The 18,915-nt window shown below is 42.5% G+C and overlaps 1 protein-coding gene across 1 annotated transcript in view; it reads left to right on the top strand.

Annotated features, from left to right (window-relative positions):
- The window catches only part of CNTNAP2 (contactin associated protein 2), a 2,389,242-nt gene that overhangs the window by 2,072,106 nt on the left and 298,221 nt on the right, over positions 1-18,915 (top strand). The window contains exon 16 of the mRNA XM_008258071.4: positions 5,173-5,343. Coding sequence (XP_008256293.2) covers positions 5,173-5,343 — 171 coding nt within the window. The remainder of the gene's footprint in view (positions 1-5,172; positions 5,344-18,915) is intronic.

Raw genomic sequence — 18,915 nt, 5'->3', positions numbered from 1 at the left:
ATCCCAGCCATCATGCCCAGCTTCCGAGGATTGTTGCTCTGGCTCCAACCTTGGTCCCTGGCCCTGTCTACCTCTCTCATCATTCCACCTCTGGTGATTGCTCCTTCCAGTCTCAGAGACTTATTTCTGTTGGTATCACACTTTCCCTCTCGGTTTCCAGCCTTGCCCTCCTCATCTGTCCACTGTGCCCAGTCCCTGCCGCTTACTCTGACTCTGTCCTTGCTGTACAGTAACTCTCTTATTTCCAACTTAGCATTCTCATAGAATGCCACTTCACCTTCCATAGCACTGACCTTGATAGCAAGTGCAAATGGCAGCTATTTCAATACCTTTCAGGTTATGAGACCATCAGTCTTGCAAATGGATGGCTTTGGTCAATGAAGTCTACAGGGAATAAGAGGAATAAATTCATGTATAAGGGAAATTACAGTGTGCTAGTGGAAGGTGTCCGGCCATCAGTAGGTGCTAAAGCAGCACTAACTTTTATTTATATTTATTTAGCCTCTTCAGTACTCAGGTTACCATGAAGTACATTTTAGCCCATAAGGAATTTGAGTTTGGAGTAGAATTGGACACAAATGAGAGCAGCAAATAAATACTTATTCATTGACTAAATTATTTATTCAATACTGACTATTTTCTGAAGCCAAGTGTTACAGAGATAGAATAATTTTATCCCACCCTTCATGGATCTTGTGATTAGTTGAGAGCGATATAAATGATAGGAATACTTTTTGTATCATGAAGTACAATGAGCACTAGCGGCAGCACTCAAGTGGTTTTGTCATAACCAAAAATTCCAGCTGGACAGCAGACCAGTCAAAGGCTGCCAGGCTGGCGTGGAAGCATCCCAACTTTTCATTTATGACCCTGTGTGCAAGTCTTTAAGTCCACACCCCATTAAGTGTGTTTATTTATAAATTCTACCCATGTGCCACTGGATTTATATTCCATGCATTATAAAGTTTCACTAAAATATGTGTCTAAAAGGATGAGATTTTAAAAATGAATGTAAACAGGAGCACTGATACCCTCTGCCTGGCCCCAGTGAGCTCACCTCCAGGATCTCCTTAGTAGATGACCACCAGCCAGGTCTAGAGGACAGTCCTTCCCGTTACTGGTCAAGAATCTGGATTTAATAAGCTCATGCAGAGATCTGGGGCAAGTCCAAGGAGTCATGCGATAATCTAGGCATTTCCAGAAAGATCCTAGTTACATACCATTTGCAGGAGGCATGATTTCCCTGTGATTAAGTCCACTCAAGAGACCAAATTAGATTGAAGTTGGTTAGTGAGCATAGAATTCGAACAAATGGAATCATGGTCTGTGGAGATATTTCATCAAACCAGAATGACTGATTGAACTGCCCGTCTCTTCTCCCAGGATAATTCTGTCTGAATAACCAGAGCTGGACCTCAAATAAATACTGACATGTTTTACTTTTTCTTTTCCTTTTTCCAAAATCATTTTAGACAACTGCCCTTCTGCTAATACATCACCACCCCAGAAAAATAAGAATGTACTTGATTGGATTGAGATTTTAAAATGTTAATTACATTCATGTCCTGAGGATACAGCTTAAAGAGACAGAATTGCTTTCCTTAAGGTTGAAGAATGGTTGGGGACTTTGATCTGTGCAAGCTCTTAGGATGCTAAAGGGCTCTCCCCCAGGTAGGATGAGCTCAATCCTTTTGGCTTCAGAGATTCATCTCCCTTTCCAGCTTCAGGGACCCCTGATGGGTGAGAGGGTTGCAACTTTTCATATGATTTAGGTTTTCCAACAAAAGTCCTTCATTTTCCTTAGCTGACCAAGGTGAGGCTTATCGCCTGCCACTGTGAGGTAGACCAGATGTTGAACCAGGAGGGGACTCTCCCTAAGATGATAGTAAGTTCAGTGGTACTAAAGATCTTCTTTTCCAGTATTATCCTACCCAGCATCACACAATATTTTTCTTCACAAAAAGAAACTAGCCTGTTTTTCTCCTACTGAAACCTATGGTTTTGCAATTCTTGTTCTTGTTGCTTAAAACTACGCTAAGACTTCCGGAGCCCCTAACAGATAGTCTATTTTCCATCACCACCTCCTCACAACTTTTACCTGAAGATATTTACAGGCAGATTTTGAACCAACTTACTGTTTATGCATCCCCTGTTAAAAATTAACAGGGAGGGACTGTGTTGTGGTGCCCCAAGTTAAGCTGCCACCTGTGACACTAGCCTCCCATATATAAGCACCAGTTTGAGTCTCAGCTGCTCGGCTTCTGATCCAGCTCCCTGCTAATGTGCCTGGGAGGGCAGGAGAAGATGGCCCAAGTGCTTGGGCCCCTGACACCCACATGGAAGTCCTGGCTCCTGGCCTTTGCCTGGCCCAGCCCTGACCATTGCGGCCAATTGGGGGAGTGAACAGTCAGATAGATGGAAGATATCTCCCTCTCCCCTCTCCCCTCTCCCCTCTCCCCTCTCACCTCTCCCCTCACCCCTCCCTCTACCTCTCTGTAACTCTGCCTTCCAAATAAATAAAATAAATCTTGAAAAAAATTAAAATTAATAGGGACACCATTAGATTGAGACAACTTCAGAGTTTAAGAAAATACTATGGATATCTCTATGTCCATATATTCAACAATTTAGCTGAACTATACAAATTCCTTACAAATCAAAACCCAATTCCTTGTAAAAAAAAATAAAATAAAAGGAAATGTAAGCTTAACCAATCAGAAACCACCAACTAACCTCTGACTAAAGACTTTCCACATTAACAAAATACTGCCTTTGTCTTGCTTCAACAAGAATTAAAGAATTTCTTCCCTTGTTTCCCTACGGCCCTAGTGAAGCACTGACCCTATATGGTCTGGTGCTTCCCAACTCATGATTCACCGAATGCTCAAATAAACATTAAAATTTGAATGTGCTTATCCTTTAACATGGCTTTGAGAACAAAGCCAATAGCATTAATTAAATAAGAAGGTCTTTGAATATTGAAAATACAGAAAATTGCATGTTTAATTTTAAATTATGCCTTAAGCATAGAAGTACCAACAGAAAGTCACTTTTATTTAAGCATAGTAGTTGAATTTAATATAGCATACATCTGAAATTTGCATAAGAGAAAAGAAAAGCTGATTTCTGTGTGAATAGAAACTAATCGAGTGAACTTGGTTCATTCATTGTGCACTCCGGATGAAAGAAATAGCAAATATTGTTCAAGAAGCATGTTTTGAGTTTGTAATTAAAGCTAAAGGCTTTAGTAATTGCTTTAAAACAGATTCATGTATTTTAGTCTTTGGCTGTGATAGTAAATGTATTCAGAAATATGCACATTAAGTAGAAATTTCTCCACTGGAGTTGAGAGCCAACTCTTGGTTTCATATAAAAATCTTGGTCTGCCTTCCTAGGGGAATCTGAATAATCAGGTTTGGTGTTTTTATTTTGTTCTGTGAACTACCTTTCTCCTGGGAACACTGACTACTCCGTGAAGCACTGGGTTGGGAGAGTGGGTACAAGGATGTGTCCCCCAGAGCTCAAGCAGGAGTGAGGCTCCTTAGCTTGGCCCATTTCATCACCATCCACCCCACAAAACAACCCCACAGGTCAGAGCTTCGCCTGGAGTCCCCAGAAAGGAAGTGTTTAGGAAGGAGACCCTCCCATTATGGCACCTCCCCTCTAGGGGCTTGAGCAGGAGAGGTGACAAACCACCGCCGTGGTTGTTATGCCCTACTCCCAGCTCCCTGCCTCACTCAGCTTCTGTCACATTCCTGAAATGCCTGCAGGGCAAGGGGAGGGAGGCACTGGTTACTCCAAGCCCAAGGTAGAGAAGAAAGAGAGAATACCAAAAACTCAGCTCCAGGTTTATCCTCCTGAGATCTAGCCCCGATGCTTCTATTACCAGACCAAAGCCACCAGTTCATATGCACAGGATCCAATCAGTCCTGTAACATGTGCACACCCATACAGGAACCCCGGTAGCTTCTTCCAATTGGCACCTCTCCTGGTACTTTCTCTCAGTGTTGTTACCAGTGGAGACGGGTTTGGGCTCGGTCTTTCTCACTAAGGCAGTGAAGAATTACAGATCAGCAAATCACAGTAGGCACAGCAAAGTGCACGGAGGTAGTTTCCACAGGAGGAGCAGGATGGTGCTACTTATAATGATTCTAGAATGAGGCAAGGTCATCTTAATGCCAGGCTCTGTTCTCACAGACCATGTGCCATAAACTAGATTCTTCTGCTTTGGCCGAGTTCCCATTTATCAGCATCTATTAACCTGAGCTAAGCTATAAAGTGGGTGAACTTGGGTGGCTCCCAGGTGCCCTGGGCTAGAGTATGGGCCCTTGGCTCCTCCTCCGGAGTAAGGTTTGGGGGCCCCCACTCAGTCACTCATGTCTACTTGCCTGACTAGCAGTATCAGTCCCTCCAAGGCTGCTCATAGGCAAAACCCCAACTATCAATCTTTAATAAAATATTTTCTATATAAAATAAATATTTTACATAGTCTATATAAATTTAAGCATTAATATTTAATTCATATAACTTCGTATATTAATATTTAAAATATGTATATACATAAATAAAGTATTTTATGAACTCAGACGTATAACTTTTGCAAAGTCAAGGTTAGGTTTGTGGTGATTTAGTGTAATGTGTTGAGCAGGATGAAAGGAAACAAGGGTTATTGCCAGTGGAGATAATCAGAAAATGGGTATGGCCATGGCAAGAGCCTCGAGTGATCACTGACATCATAAATCAGAGTGTTAATTGTTAAAGGAACAACAGAAGTCACTGTGCACTTACTCCCCAGGTAGGACCTCCATCCTTAATGAGTTGTGCTATGAGAATTGACTGCAAATCTTGTTCTCAAACTGTACTCTATATGTTGTGTGTGTGTGGATGGGTGCAAGCTGTTGAAGTCTATGCTTAACTTGGAGTGGGTCCTCTGTATATAAAATCAAACTAAAAATGAACCATAATGAAGAAGGAGATGGGAGAGGGGGAGGGAGGTGGGATGAAGTCGGGGTGGGAGGCTGGGTATGGGGGAAAGAACCACTATATTCCTAAAGTTGTATCTATGAAAAAAACACATTCATTAAATGAAAATTTAAAAAAAAATAAAATGGGTATGTTTTCTGTAACGAGTGTGATCCAGATTGCATTGACCTAGTTTACTTCTTCCTCCAGGGAATTACTGGAATGCTGCCTCTTTCCCAAACCCGTCATCCTACCTGCACTTCTCTACTTTCCAAGGGGAAACCAGCGCTGACATTTCCTTCTACTTCAAAACATTAACCCCCAAGGGAGTGTTTCTTGAAAATCTGGGGAAAACAGATTTCATCAAGCTGGAACTGAAATGTGAGTACCAGTTTCATTTTGTTTTGCTTTCTAAGATTGATTGATTGATTTAAAGTCAGAGTTACAGAGAGAGAGGCAGACAGATCTTCCATCCACTGATTTATTCCACAGATGGCTGCAATGGCCAGGGATGAGCCAAGCCAAAGCGAGGAGCCAGGAGCTCCATCTGGGTCTTCCATGTGAGTGTAGGGGCCCGAGCACTTGGGTCATCTTCCACTGCTCTCCCAGGGGCCCAAACATTTGGACCATCCTTTGCAGCTTTTCTCAGGCCATTAGCAGGGAGCTGGATGGGAAGTGGAGCAGCTGGACACAAATTGGTGCCCATATGGCATCCCAGGTGGCAGATCTACCTGCTACGCCACCATGCCAGCCACTGAGTAGTTTTTGTCAAGTCCCAGTACTCTCTTTGTCATTCCTGGCTGGTTACATGACCCCATGTGGTTCAAAATGGATGGTCCTTTTGGCTGAGGAGCAGGAGGAGTAGTCCCTGTCCCAGGCACTGTCAAGGAAGCAGGTGCACACAGACATGCAGGCAACGTTATTCAAGGGAGACCAGGGGAAGGTACTGCCCCAAGAAGATGGGGGAAAAGCTGTTTCAGGTTTGGGGCACAGCTTGAGAAAGCGCAGCATCCCTGGGATCTGGCTTGCCTTGCCAGGGCCCTTGTATCTTCCAAGCCTAAATTCAGCTTTAGGAATTTACAATCCACAGACTTCTAGGTTAGGCCAGTGTTTGCAAATGCCAGGCTGCACTGGCTGTTGAGACAAAATCATAGTCGAGAGACACAACCGGGATCCCTGTGTCACTCAGGAATCGCAACCTCCGGGCTGCCTCCCGCATCCAGTCTGCCCTCTTTTAACCACGTGCCTGTGTTTCTGCATCTGGTCAGAAAATGATCCCAAATCCATTTCCTAGGAGTGTCTGCTGGTTTGCTTTTTGTGGTTATAATTACGCAACATGGTCTTTTAAAAAGGGCATCTCAGATATGTCTGGTTATGCTTGAATCCTGTTGTGTTCTTTTTGAATGGTATATTATGATTGTTCAAACTTCTGAGTTAGCTTCTTGGGTTCAGATCCAAATCTTCAGGTAAATTGTTTATCTCTTTGAATCCCAATTCCCTGATCTGTGACATGGAGGTGTTTATTTGTGGAGGATATTCACACGGTATTTATTTCAGTGTCTGGAAGTTGGTATCTATCCCATCTACCCAAGCATGCTCATTGTAGATCTGATCTGAGCCAGATCTAATTAAAAGGGAGACTTAGGATATTCTAGGCCCAAAATTAAAATTAATTAATTAAAATACTTGAATGAATTATGGATTTGAATGATTAAAAAGTGATTATTTTTACTCCCACCAGTTAAAATTAATGGAATCAAACTACTTTCTGACTACTGCATCAGTTGGGTAATATTTTAGTACTATTTTATGGCCATAAAAAGGAACTAGGCAATTCCATTTTTGAGTAATTTGGTTATCTATGAAGTTACTAGAATTCCAAACCTCCACCCCTGTTTTCTTTGTATTATATCCTCATGTTTTGTAAAACCATAGAGGAAGAAAGACAAATCGCATGCAGAGAGAATAGGTGTTTCTACTTAGCACTTGCATCAAAGAATTCCATGCAGTTATCTATTTTCTAAATTATTAGAGGGAGACAGAGAGGTATCTTCCATCTACTAGCTCACTCCCCAAATGCTTGCAACAGCCAAAGCTGGGCCAGGGTGAAGGCAGGGTGCCCAGAACTCAATCTGGTCTCCCATGTGAGTGACAGGGACCCAACCACTTGAGCCAGCATGTGTTGCTTCCTGGGGTGTACCTTAGCAAGAAGCTGAGAATTGGGAGCTGAGCTGGGACTCAAATCAAGCGCTGCTTGGGTGTCCCAAGTAGTATGTTAAGTGCTATGCCAAGCATCCTCCCTTCGCTGATTTCTGACCATGAAAAATCATCAGAGAGATTTTCAAAGTGTTCGGGTCCCTTCCACAATATGAGAACCTTGTGGCAGAGGTTGCATCATTGCCTCGTGTTGTCGGATGGCTTGCTCTGGCAAAAATACATGAGACATGCAAAGCACAAATCTGAAGCTCCTCAACTCTCCTCAAAGTCCCCTGGACCTGCTAATAACCACGTAGGGTGAAAACACCCTTTTCAGTTCCCCTAAATGGCAGGCCCCAGATGCCCTGCCTTGTGGGTCATCTATAGGGCATCCAAGAAGTCTAACTGGAGTGGGGCAGGGGACAGATGTCTACATTTGAGAAAAAACTTCTTCAGCGTCAGCACAAAGCAGTGCTCCTCTGAAGAACATGGAGAAAAACCCACTGGATTGAGGCTCGCTGCTCACTCTGGGTCACCTACTTTTCAGCCCGACTCCTCTCTGTCAGGGTTCCTGGGGCAGTGAGTAGAGAACCCGCTCAGGCCCATTCCTCCCTGTCCCTGAAGTCTGTGTATTCCTAACAGTTGTCACAGCCACAGTGGCTCCCAGCGGGGTGAGAGAAAGGTGGTTCCTGAAGCCAGACTTTGGAAAACCATCTCAGGGTTTGTTTTTCCCTTTAACTTGTTAGGCTTTCTGATCACTGTCTGATAGGAATTAAAGTTTTGTTTCTTTGCATGCATCTCAAAGGAATTTTGTCACAGTTCATGCTTATGCATTGCTTTCTGGAATAACAGTCCTGTTAATTAACTACATTGTGCCCTCTGTCAAGACTGGAAGATTCTTGATTCAGAAAGCAATGAGTCAGGGTACAGTAAATTAATGAGATACCATCATCATTTTTTGTGCAAGTAGAAACACACAGAAGATACAATTAAAGCAATGTTACTCTTTAGCATGCTTATATGGTAAGATTTAACTGTATTTTACTTATTTACTGCTCACATTTATTCATTTAATGAGTATTTACTGAGTGTCAACTGTGTCCCAGTGTTGTGCTGGGCGCGGAGGGACCAGAGATACTCAAGTCCAGCATGGCTTCTCTCTCTCAAAGATCTTTCTGTTTGTTCTGGAAAGCAGGCAAGTAGGTCAGAAGTTATGATCATAGTAAAAATGGCTCAGCTTTGTTCAGACTGTTGTGTCTCAGGTCTTGCTCCAGGCATTTTGCATAAATCATCTCACTCTGAATCACCCTGTGGAGTGGGTACCACAATTCATATCTCCATTTCACAAATGAGACAACTGAGGTACAGGGTAAGTTAGTTGCCTGATGAAAGTCACACAGCTTGGAAGTGACCCCAGACATTTTTTATCTGTCCCAGAGTCGTTGTTCTTAACATCAAACCACACTGACTCCCAGAGCAGACAGTGAGAGAGTGGCTGAGGGCTCCAAGAGGGAATATTTAAACCTGATTGGAGTGAACAAGGAGCACTTCCCAGGGAATAGAGTGCTTTAATTAAATTTTGATGGATGAGCAGGAGTCAGTTAGGTAAAGAAGGTGAAGGAAGAACTGGAATTGGGAAGAAAAGGATATTTCAGGATAATATCAAATGATTGAAAGTGTCAGAAAGTACACCATAGGGCTCAGGAAGGAGCAGGTGCACAGGGACCCTCCTGCATGGGCAAGGGACAGAACTGGAAGGAGAAATCTGGGCAGGGTCAAGCCCTTGGTGCACTCTGTGGGGAAGCAGTTGCCCCGACATGACCTTGAGAGCTGTGTGGCGAGCCAAGGCATGGCATGATCAGCTTTTCACTCACCAGAGAATAGACTGAAAGGTAGACAAGGAGCAAAGTGGGGGCTTGTATTACCCTAGCCGCAGAATGAATGGAAGGAGAGGAGGACAGCCATGAAGGTTATGGATATGAGAGATGCTAAGATAGATTCCACAGATTTTAAACAAAACAGTCATGATGATAAGTAGAAGGAAAAGTCCTAAAAAAGGCTACTGATTCTGGTTTTGATGGTGTGTGAGTGAGACACCTTCCATGAAGGAATATATTATTCAAGGGCAAAATACCAACTGTCTGGTGCATGCTTGGAGTTAAGGCATCTGCAGGTTGTAGGACTACCCAACCAAGTGGGAGCTTAGTACTCAAGACAGGAGCCCCATGGAGAGGCCCAAGTTAAAATACAATTTGGGTGTCATCATGACTTAGAAAATAATCAAGAAATGAATATTTGGCATCCTCATCATGAGTGAAATGGCCTAAAACAAATGGGTAGAGAGGAATAAGCTATTCAAGAATGAAAGCCAAATCCAAGTAATAGAAGGAGGCAAAACAGCTTGCAGTAGACTGACAGAGAAGTAAGAAAGCAATAGCATCCCAGAGACCAAACAAAAGAGGAATTTCAAGAAGGTTAAAGAAGTGTTAGCTACTGCTGGAAGATCAACCACACAAGGAGACATAGCAACCTTGAGTTTCACCTGCAGAAGTCGCTGTCAGAAATGAGGCAGTCACTGGAGTGAGTGGTAGTCAATCAGCTGAAGGACCGGTGATCAAAATGAACAGAAGCAATATGCTGAAAGGTGGAAGGACCTTTCACGGTTGGTGAAATTTTGGATGAATTACATGGATAAACTGGCCATGCAAGTGGGATTTTAGGTTGTATAGAAAGGCTGTGGAGAAAGTCACCACACTGGATGGTCAGAGTGTTGACTAATCGTCCATGCTGCTGGCTCTATGATGATGCCAAGAAATGAGGTAAATACACTCCTGTAACCGGTGCTGCTGTCAGGAGACAACAGCAGCAGAAATGGGGAGAGAGTGTGTCACAGGAAGACACATTGCTGAATGCAAACTCTGGTGCTTAACATGGTAGAAGTACTGAGAACTAAAGGGCAGACCAGCTCCTCTCCAGCTCCAAAATTAGGGACCACTGGGAAAGGGGTGGTGTTCCTGGTAGTTGTACATCTGGGTCTCCTTAAGTGGACTGTGGAGAAAGGACATGCTTGCAGGTGTTTGATGATAAATAATAGTCATACGGTCTTATTTATTTAACAATTCAAAAGAGATTTCAAAGGAAATTTGTGAAGGGGATTTGGTGGAGTGAATTTTGAAGGGAATGCTCCCCAAACAGGCAATGTTCAGGTAAAGCAACCAAAAACCTATTGTAATACTTTTTGCATAAGCCTCCATATTGGCCAAGTTTGAGCTTTTTCAGATGTCAGGGTGACTCAGAGGAAATTTTGCTCTTAGCAGCCATATCTCCCTCCACAAAAAGCGTGCATGCAGTAAACTCATGTCCTACTAATCTTAGGAAAGGTATTAAGGGAAAACTTTCATTTCCAAGATGTGGTCTTCTGAAATACACAGGCTCAAGAAAATCCCAGAAGAAAATGTTCCCAAACATATGAAAACTGATGAATCAGAAGAATTGAACTAATGGCAGTTTATCCTCCACTATTTCAGAACTGGAGCAACTTTTATCTTAAAGGAGATTTGCTCATGTAGGCATCAGGAAGGTCTAATTCACCTTACTGGGCTGTTGTGCGGTCACAGTGTTACTGAGCATATTTTTTTAAAAATATCATGAGTTATTAATTCAAATCAGGTATTAACACCTAGAATTTCCCTTCTAATTATCCAAGCCAATTTAGGTTATCAATATGAATCTGGGAAATGTTTTAGTGTCCTGCTATTTTACAAGTCAAATCATGGTTTCAATTTGTATTCAGTATTTTGGATCTGAAGCATGATTCTGTCTGGGTTATTACTATAAGAAAAACAAGAGCTGGAGACCAGGACTCTAAATGGACTGACCCAAGACCAGTGCCTGAACCTCTCCAGACTTTTTCATGTTCACTTGTAAAGTGGTTGAATGAGATAATTTTTAAGTTCTCTTCCACCATTAACAATTCCACAAACCTGTCAGAGACCATTAGAATCAAGTGTGCTTTATCTTCTCTCGTTCTGAGCGCACTCATAATTAAGCAGCACCTTAGCGTCTCATGCCATGGCAGGCTGTGTTCTTAATGATGGGGAGAGTGCTTTGCAAGAACAAGACACATCTGCTTCAAATAATTTGCGCCAACATACACTCCTGAAATAAATATAATCGGGAGATTTCCTAAAATTATTGACACCTCCTGGTGAACTCTAATTAAGAATCCATCAGAATGGCTCATAGGTACCTCACACTCAATATATCAAAACCAAAGTACATTTGCTTCACCCAAAATCCTCTCCTGTGCTCACCAGTTTGGTTAATGTCATCACCATCTTCTTCACTGTCCTGATTAGAAAACTCAGAATTACACTTAGCATTTCACTGGCTTTCCCATATAGGATAGACTGTTTATCTTGGTAGAACGCTGTATTCTTACTATGGAGAAATGCTAGTCTTCTAAATCATCATACCATACAATCCCACAGAAAGCACCAAGCTTGGCTAGACACACACACACACACACACACACACACACCAGATGGCACATATGAGGAAATTTCAATGAGTTTATGGAAAGTGGAATTAAAAGATAAAATCTATAAATTTTATAACTCAATGTAAGCTCCATCAAGTTCGATACACTTTTGAAAGTGGTCATTACCGATTATTTGGTGCATTTCTAAAGAACTGAGTGTCCTCAGAACTTAACTAAATCAATGTAGGCTTTTTTACATTATTAACTAAAGAAAACTGGGTGTGCTTTAAAGTTTTTTTAAGGTTAGAAAACAAAGAGAAGTCAGAGGAGCCAAAACAGAACTGTAATGTAGATGCCTATTGATTCTCATGAAAATTCTTACAATATTGCTCTTATTTGATGAGAAGAGGGAGCAGAAGAATTGTTGTGGTGGAGAAGGAGTCTGGTGAAGCTTTCCTGGGTGTTTTTCTGACAAAGCTTTGGCTAATTTTCTTGAAACATTTTCCTCATCGGCAGGTGTTATCATTCTTTGGCTCTCCAGGCTTTTGGGGAGTGAAGCAATGGATGGAAGATATTCTCTCTCTCCCTCTCCCCCTCCCCCTCGAGAACAGGGCATTCTCTCCCTCCCTCCCTCTCTCTCTCTCTCTCTCTCTCTCTCTCTCTCTCTTTCTCTTCCTCCCTCCCTTCCCCCATCTCTCAGAAAAAAAGAAAGGTAAGGAAGAACTTTAAAAGTCCAAAAGCAAAGTTCCTTGCTCATTTCCAAAACTATTGCCATGATGTTTCTTCATGACTGGTCTGCTTTTGCTCTGAATGGACCACACCTACCTCGTGGTGGCTGTTACTTTGTGGTTTCCCTTCAAGATCATATGGGGCCGGCGCCTTGGCTCACTAGGCTAATCCTCTGCCTTGCGGCGCCGGCACACCGGGTTCTAGTCCCTGTCGGGGTGCCGGATTCTGTCCCGGTTGCCCCTCTTCCAGGCCAGCTCTCTGCTGTGGCCAGGGAGTGCAGTGGAGGATGGCCCAAGTGCTTGTGCCCTGCACCCGCATGGGAGACCAGGAGAAGCACCTGGCTCCTGTCTTCAGATCAGCGTGGTGCCCCGGCCGCGGCGGCCATTGGAGGGTGAACCAACGGCAAAGGAAGACCTTTCTGTCTCTCACCGTCCACTCTGCCTGTAAAAAAAAAAAAAAAAAAAAAAAAAAAAAAAAAAAAAACATATGGGTAAAGCATGTGCTTCATCTCCCGTTCTAAATCTTCGAAGCAATACTTCAGGATCTTGATCCCTCTTGTTTCAAATTTCCATTGAAAGCTCTGCTCTTTATCTGAAGTTGAATAGGGTGCAACCATTTTGGCACCCATCAAACAGGAAGTTTGCTCCATTCTAATTTTTCAGTCAGAATTATGTAAACTGGACGAGATGAGATGTCTGTGGTGTCAGCTATTGTTTCCACTCTTCATTGCCCATGCTCTTCAACTGGACCTTGACCAAAGTTGTTTACTTGAAAATTCATGTGAATTACCTGCTGCTGTAGGCTTCATCTTCACCATCATCACATCCTTTTTAAAAACAAGTTATCCATTTGCAAACTGCTTATTCTGGGAGGGGGGGTTGTTGTCTCATGAACCTTTCCTAAAACATTAATAAGTTCACCATCCTTCCAAGATAAATTTGATGTTTGTTCTGTAATTTTACAAATTTCAGGTTGCTCTTCGAGGAGCTCTCTTCAAAGTGATGTGTTATCTTCGTTAATGTGTCAAACTAGATCTGTTCAGACATGTTGTAAAAAATTGGTGAGTTTTATTTTGGCACAAAAAAATTTTGAAATCCATGCACAGTTTTTTCATAATGCTCATGTTCCATGAACTTTCTGAAGACCTCATGCAGATGCAAAGATAATGAAATCTGCTCAATCATCTATCTCCTGTGATAGCGTGGCTCATTGAAATCTCTGGACTCTTGATTCAGACAGGTCCATGATTTGTCTCTCTAACCCCAATTCCTCTCTCTTGAAGTCTGTGTTCCCCAATGAGGCCAAATTTCCACAGATATCATCTTACTCCTTTCCTTTCTGTATTAGTCAAGTTTTCATTACTACAACAAAATTTCTGAAGCAGACCAACTCTATAAAAAAGGAAGATTATGTAGCTCCTGGTTTGGAGAGTTCAAGGGCACAGCACCAGCCTCACCTCAGCTTCAGTGAGGAACCTCTTGGTTCTATCATACCATGGTGGGAGCACATGCGGAAGGAAGAATCATGCATAGAAACAAGAAACCAGAGATGGTCTGAACCTCCCAACATATCCCAAGGCTGCACCCCTAATTGACCCAGCAGGCACCAACTCCCAAAGGTCCCACCACTTCCCACTGCCCCCACCCTGGGGACCAAGCTCCCAACAAATGAACCCTGGGGTACAGACTCGAACCACAGCCACACCACAGCATTTACAGCCCATAATCATGCTCAATGTCTTACAAGACAAAATGCAGATGCTTAAACTTAATAAGAGATTTTAGGCATTAACTTTTCAGTTTTCTTTCTACTTTGTACAATCATTGCCCTTCACCCAGTAGTACTGTGTTCCTGAGCTTCAGACACTTCCAAATACTGATATGCTCTGGAAAACACTGACCTTTCCTGAAGACTCACTGAGACTTTGCTTATTCTTGAATTTCCCTCCCTCACTGAAATTCTGCCCACAAAAATTTTTATCTCATTTTTATTTAAAATATAAAACATAATAAATAAGCAGATAGCTTTATTTTTCTAAAAATACACCACCAAAATTTCAGGACAATTAATTCTGGTGCACTGCCTAAGAAGAGTAGGCATCCTTATTTTTAAAACATTTAGGCCGGCGCCGTGGCTCACTAGGCTAATCCTCTGCCTTGCAGCGCCGGCACACCGGGTTCTAGTCCCGGTCGGGGCACCAGATTCTGTCCCGGTTGCCCCTCTTCCAGGCCAGCTCTCTGCTGTGGCCCAGGAGTGCAGTGGAGGATGGCCCAAGTGCTTGGGCCCTGCACCCCAGGGGAGACCAGGAGAAGCACCTGGCTCCTGGCTTCGGATCAGCGCGGTGTGCCGGCCGCAGCGGCCATTGGAGGGTGAACCAAAGGAAGACCTTTCTCTCTGTCTCTCTGTCTCTGTCCACTCTGCCTGTTAAAAAAAAAATTATCTATTTATTTATTTTTGTTTGATCCAGAGAGATCTTTCATCCATTGGTTCACTCCCAAACTATCCACAACAGTCAGGGCTGGGCAAGGCCAATGCCAGGAGCCAAGAACTCCATTTAGATCTCCCCCAAGTGTGGCAGGGACTTATGTATTTAAACCATCATTGGCTGCCTCCCGGGACGTGTTAGCAGGAAGCTAGATCAGAAGTGCTGGATCCAAACTTGAAACTGCTCTCCAGTATGGGACGTGGGCATCCACAGGAGGAGCTTACCCCTCTGTGCCCCAGCGCTGGCCCAAGGCATCCTGATTAAGTAGCATCTTCACATAGTGTTTGTTTGCTTGAATAATGCGTAAGCTGTACATCATCACCATAGAGAAATGCAGAAATTTCTTAACAGTATTTTTTCTGATGAGAGGCCACCAAATCTTTCCCTTCAAAACGATGTCACTTTAAAATGTCGAAAAGACCATCAACAAGAATTTGCCTGCTGAAGACTAGTTGGAAGACAACAGACCTCCAAAGGGGAGGAAGAAATCAAAGAAGTTGTAATTCACACATTCTGAGACAGAGATGGGAGAAAGATTGTGCTATTATTGCACTCCAATAAACAAGTGGTGTAGTGAGGAAACTAAAAATATATATGTGAAATTTAAGTTATAATAAGTTTAGAGACCTTACACCTGCCTTTCCAGGAGCTGACAGCTCAATATTTTCATAAAAACAATGCTTCAAGAAACGAGTTGGTGCCATAGACAGTCAGTGTGGTTACTAGCGCTAGAGAATTGATTGAGTCAAATATGACACTAGAGACCAATTAGTTCAAAGCCAGTTAAAAGAAAAAGAAGATATAATAAATCAATGAGTAGAGCTACATTTAAATATAGTGAGTGACTGGGGTAAATTACTTGAATAACACCAAACCAAAGGAAATCTCAGCCAAAAACAACTCTAAGTACAACAGTCCTGGGTTTCTACAAACCAGCAGACAAGTATCACGTCACTAAAACCATGCAAGAAAACAGTGGCCAGCTGGATGTCCACTGGAAAGCGTAGAAAAAAACATTTTTTTTACAAATGGAAAAATTCAGAGATTTATCTCTTTCAGGGTACATGTTGCTGAAATGACAAGATCATTTTTAATAACAATTAAGACAGGAGCTTTGAGGAGGGAAGGAGAAAGAAAAACTTACCTGAAATCTTATGAGGGATTAGGATGGTAGCTGAGATGTAGTCTTCTTCGATACTATTGGAAGAGGACCTGTTTCTATTTCTATCGCACTCCTGGTTTGTTTTTTTTTTTTCTTTTTTTCATTTTCTAGTTTGGGTCCTTTGCAATTTATAAGGAGACTGTGTCCTAGAAGTGTCTGAGCTGGTTGTTCAGAACCTGGAATGTATTTTCCTATACACACATCATTGACTGTGGCATTCATATTTTGTACCTACCAAAGGAGCTTTGTTGTTTTTAAACACTGCTGATTTTAAGTGCTGTCTCAATGGCACAGGCCAACTTGGAGTTTTTGGGTCCTGAGGTCTGGAGGTCATTTGAATAGAATAGAAATGTTGAAGAACAAAGGGAATTGTCTCCCATGTTTCTGAATGTCAAGCCTGTCCCTGATACACTTAACAGAAAACATTTTTATTTGCTTTATGTTATTCAAAGGACAGCCCTGTAATACTGGGGCAGCTCAGACATATACAGGAGCATGTACCTGTCTAAAAGCTGCCCACAGGGCTTCCAACCACTTCTCTGCACTCTACATCAGTGAATTGGAGAATTCCACTAATTAACTCAAATACATGTAATGTTGCAATCTATCGTTTTTAAAAATATTACAATGTTCTGACACAGAACTGAGAATTGGACATCACAATCCATCCCTTTAAAATTCCAGTGACTCAAGAAGGAAGATCTTGGGCCGGCGCCGCGGCTCAATAGGCTAATCCTCCGCCTAGCGGCGCCGGCACACTGGGTTCTAGTCCGGTCGGGGCGCTGGATTCTGTCCCGGTTGCCCCTCTTCCAGGCCAGCCCTCTGCTGTGGCCAAGGAGTGCAGTGGAGGATGGCCCAGGTGCTTGGGCCCTGCACCCCATGGGAGACCAGGAAAAGCACCTGGCTCCTGGCTCCTGCCATCGGATCAGCGCGGTGCGCCGGCCGCAGCGCGCCGGCCGCGGCGGCCATTGGAGGGTGAACCAACGGCAAAGGAAGACCTTTCTCTCTGTCTCTCTCTCTCACTGTCCACTCTGCCTGTCAAAAAAAAAAAAAAAAAAAAAAAAAAAAAAAAAAAAAAAAAAAAAAAAAAAAAAAAAAAAAGAAGGAAGATCTTCTGGTCAATTTTTTTTTAATTCTTTTTTTTTTTTTTTTTTTTTGACAGGCAGAGTTAGAGACAGAGAGAAAGAGAGAGAAAGGTCTTCCTTTCCCATTGGTTCACCCCCTAAATGGCCTCTACGGCCAGCGCACTGCGCCAATCCGAAGCCAGGAGCCAGGTGCTTCCTCCTGGTCTGCCATGAGGGTGCAGGGCCCAAGCACTTGAGCCATCCTCCACTGCCTTCCGGGGCCATAGCAGAGAGCTGAACTGGAAGAGGAGCAACAAGGACAGAATCCGGCGCCCCAACCAGGACTAGAACCCAGGGTACTGGTGCTGCAGGCGGAGGATTAGCCTAGTGAGCTGTGGCACCAGCCAATTTTTTGAATTCTTATAAATAAACAAAATAATTTGAAAAGGTCATAAGAGAGAGAATTACCAATAAGATGTATTCTTGTTCAGGATAAGATAAGCTGCTGTAACAAATGAGATCCCAGATGTGAGCTGCTGTATAACAATCTAATGTGCCTGCTACTGCTGGTCCGTGTAAATCTTCCACATGATGCTTTAGTGATCCAGGCTCTTTTGTCTGAGATTCCATCGTCTCCAAGAGCCTGGGAGCATCTGATTCCAGTTTGCAGAGAAGAAGAAGATGGGGGAGCATTCCTTCTTCTTAACCACATTGATCCAGAAGAGACACACGTGCCTTTTCTCTCATTCCATTGGTGAGACTGCTCACTTTGCTCCACCCAGAGCACTGCACCCTAATTGGACCTTCTACAATGTGTACATGTATTGAAGCATCACATAGTACCCCTCATAATATGTACAATTTTTATATGCTGAGATAAAGGCATTTTTCCAGAGAGAAAACAATGTAGGCAAATACAAGTAGAGGAAGTGAATCGTGGAGCAGGCAAGCTGTTGAAAACCATACTGCTGAAGCCCAAGGGCCATTGAGGTGTTTTCCTATACAGAAATGATCCACCTCGTATCTGTGCTACAGTTTGACAAAGGAAAGGGAGCTGGATGTACGTCCTCAGAGGAAATGATCCATTTCACTTGCCTTTGTGGACGATGTTAAAGTGATCAAATTTGGTTTTCTGCATCTCTGAATTTGATTCCTCTGATGAGAACTGAGGGGGAATGCCAAATGACTTCGAGTGAAGAGTGGTTGATATTTAGTATTCTGCAGGGTCTTGCTGGGTAAGTGCAACCAGAGCCAATGAATAATAGAAACAGTATATATCTGTCAAGTGTAATTATAACACTGAATTATGCTCATCTTGCATTCAGATTCCTGTATACATTAGCTTAAACATCAGAACATGCTGGCACTTCAGACCTGTGAGGATTTCACTTTGAAAAATAGCATGCCCTCATTTTCTAGCCATTTTAACCAGGAAAAAAACTCCACATCTTGTTCAAAATTATTTTGTGGTAAATTTTAACCACTTTTTTGTTAATCTCATTTCTAAAAACAGAAAAGAAGGAAGAATTTTTCAATGTAGTTTTAAATTCCCTCTAATTATCTGTATTTAAATGAAATCTCATTTTCCACATTTTGATTAACTAATCCCCCTAATTAACCACTTGATAAAATTATAGAATAGAGTTGCTTAAAATGTCAGCAATCTTTTTTAAAATAAAGTGGAAATCATCATATTGTAACATTAAAATTATACAAATATTGTTTACTGCTGAATGATTCAAAAATCCAGAGATGCAAAAAAGATAAAAATATGAGCCACTAATCCACCTTCTAACATCCTTACATTACCATATTGGTGTCTACAATTCCAAATATT

Source organism: Oryctolagus cuniculus, chromosome 3 (genome assembly GCF_964237555.1).
Source record: "Oryctolagus cuniculus chromosome 3, mOryCun1.1, whole genome shotgun sequence".
Taxonomy (NCBI): Eukaryota; Metazoa; Chordata; class Mammalia; order Lagomorpha; family Leporidae; genus Oryctolagus; species Oryctolagus cuniculus.
This window is presented reverse-complemented; position numbering and strand designations above follow the sequence as displayed.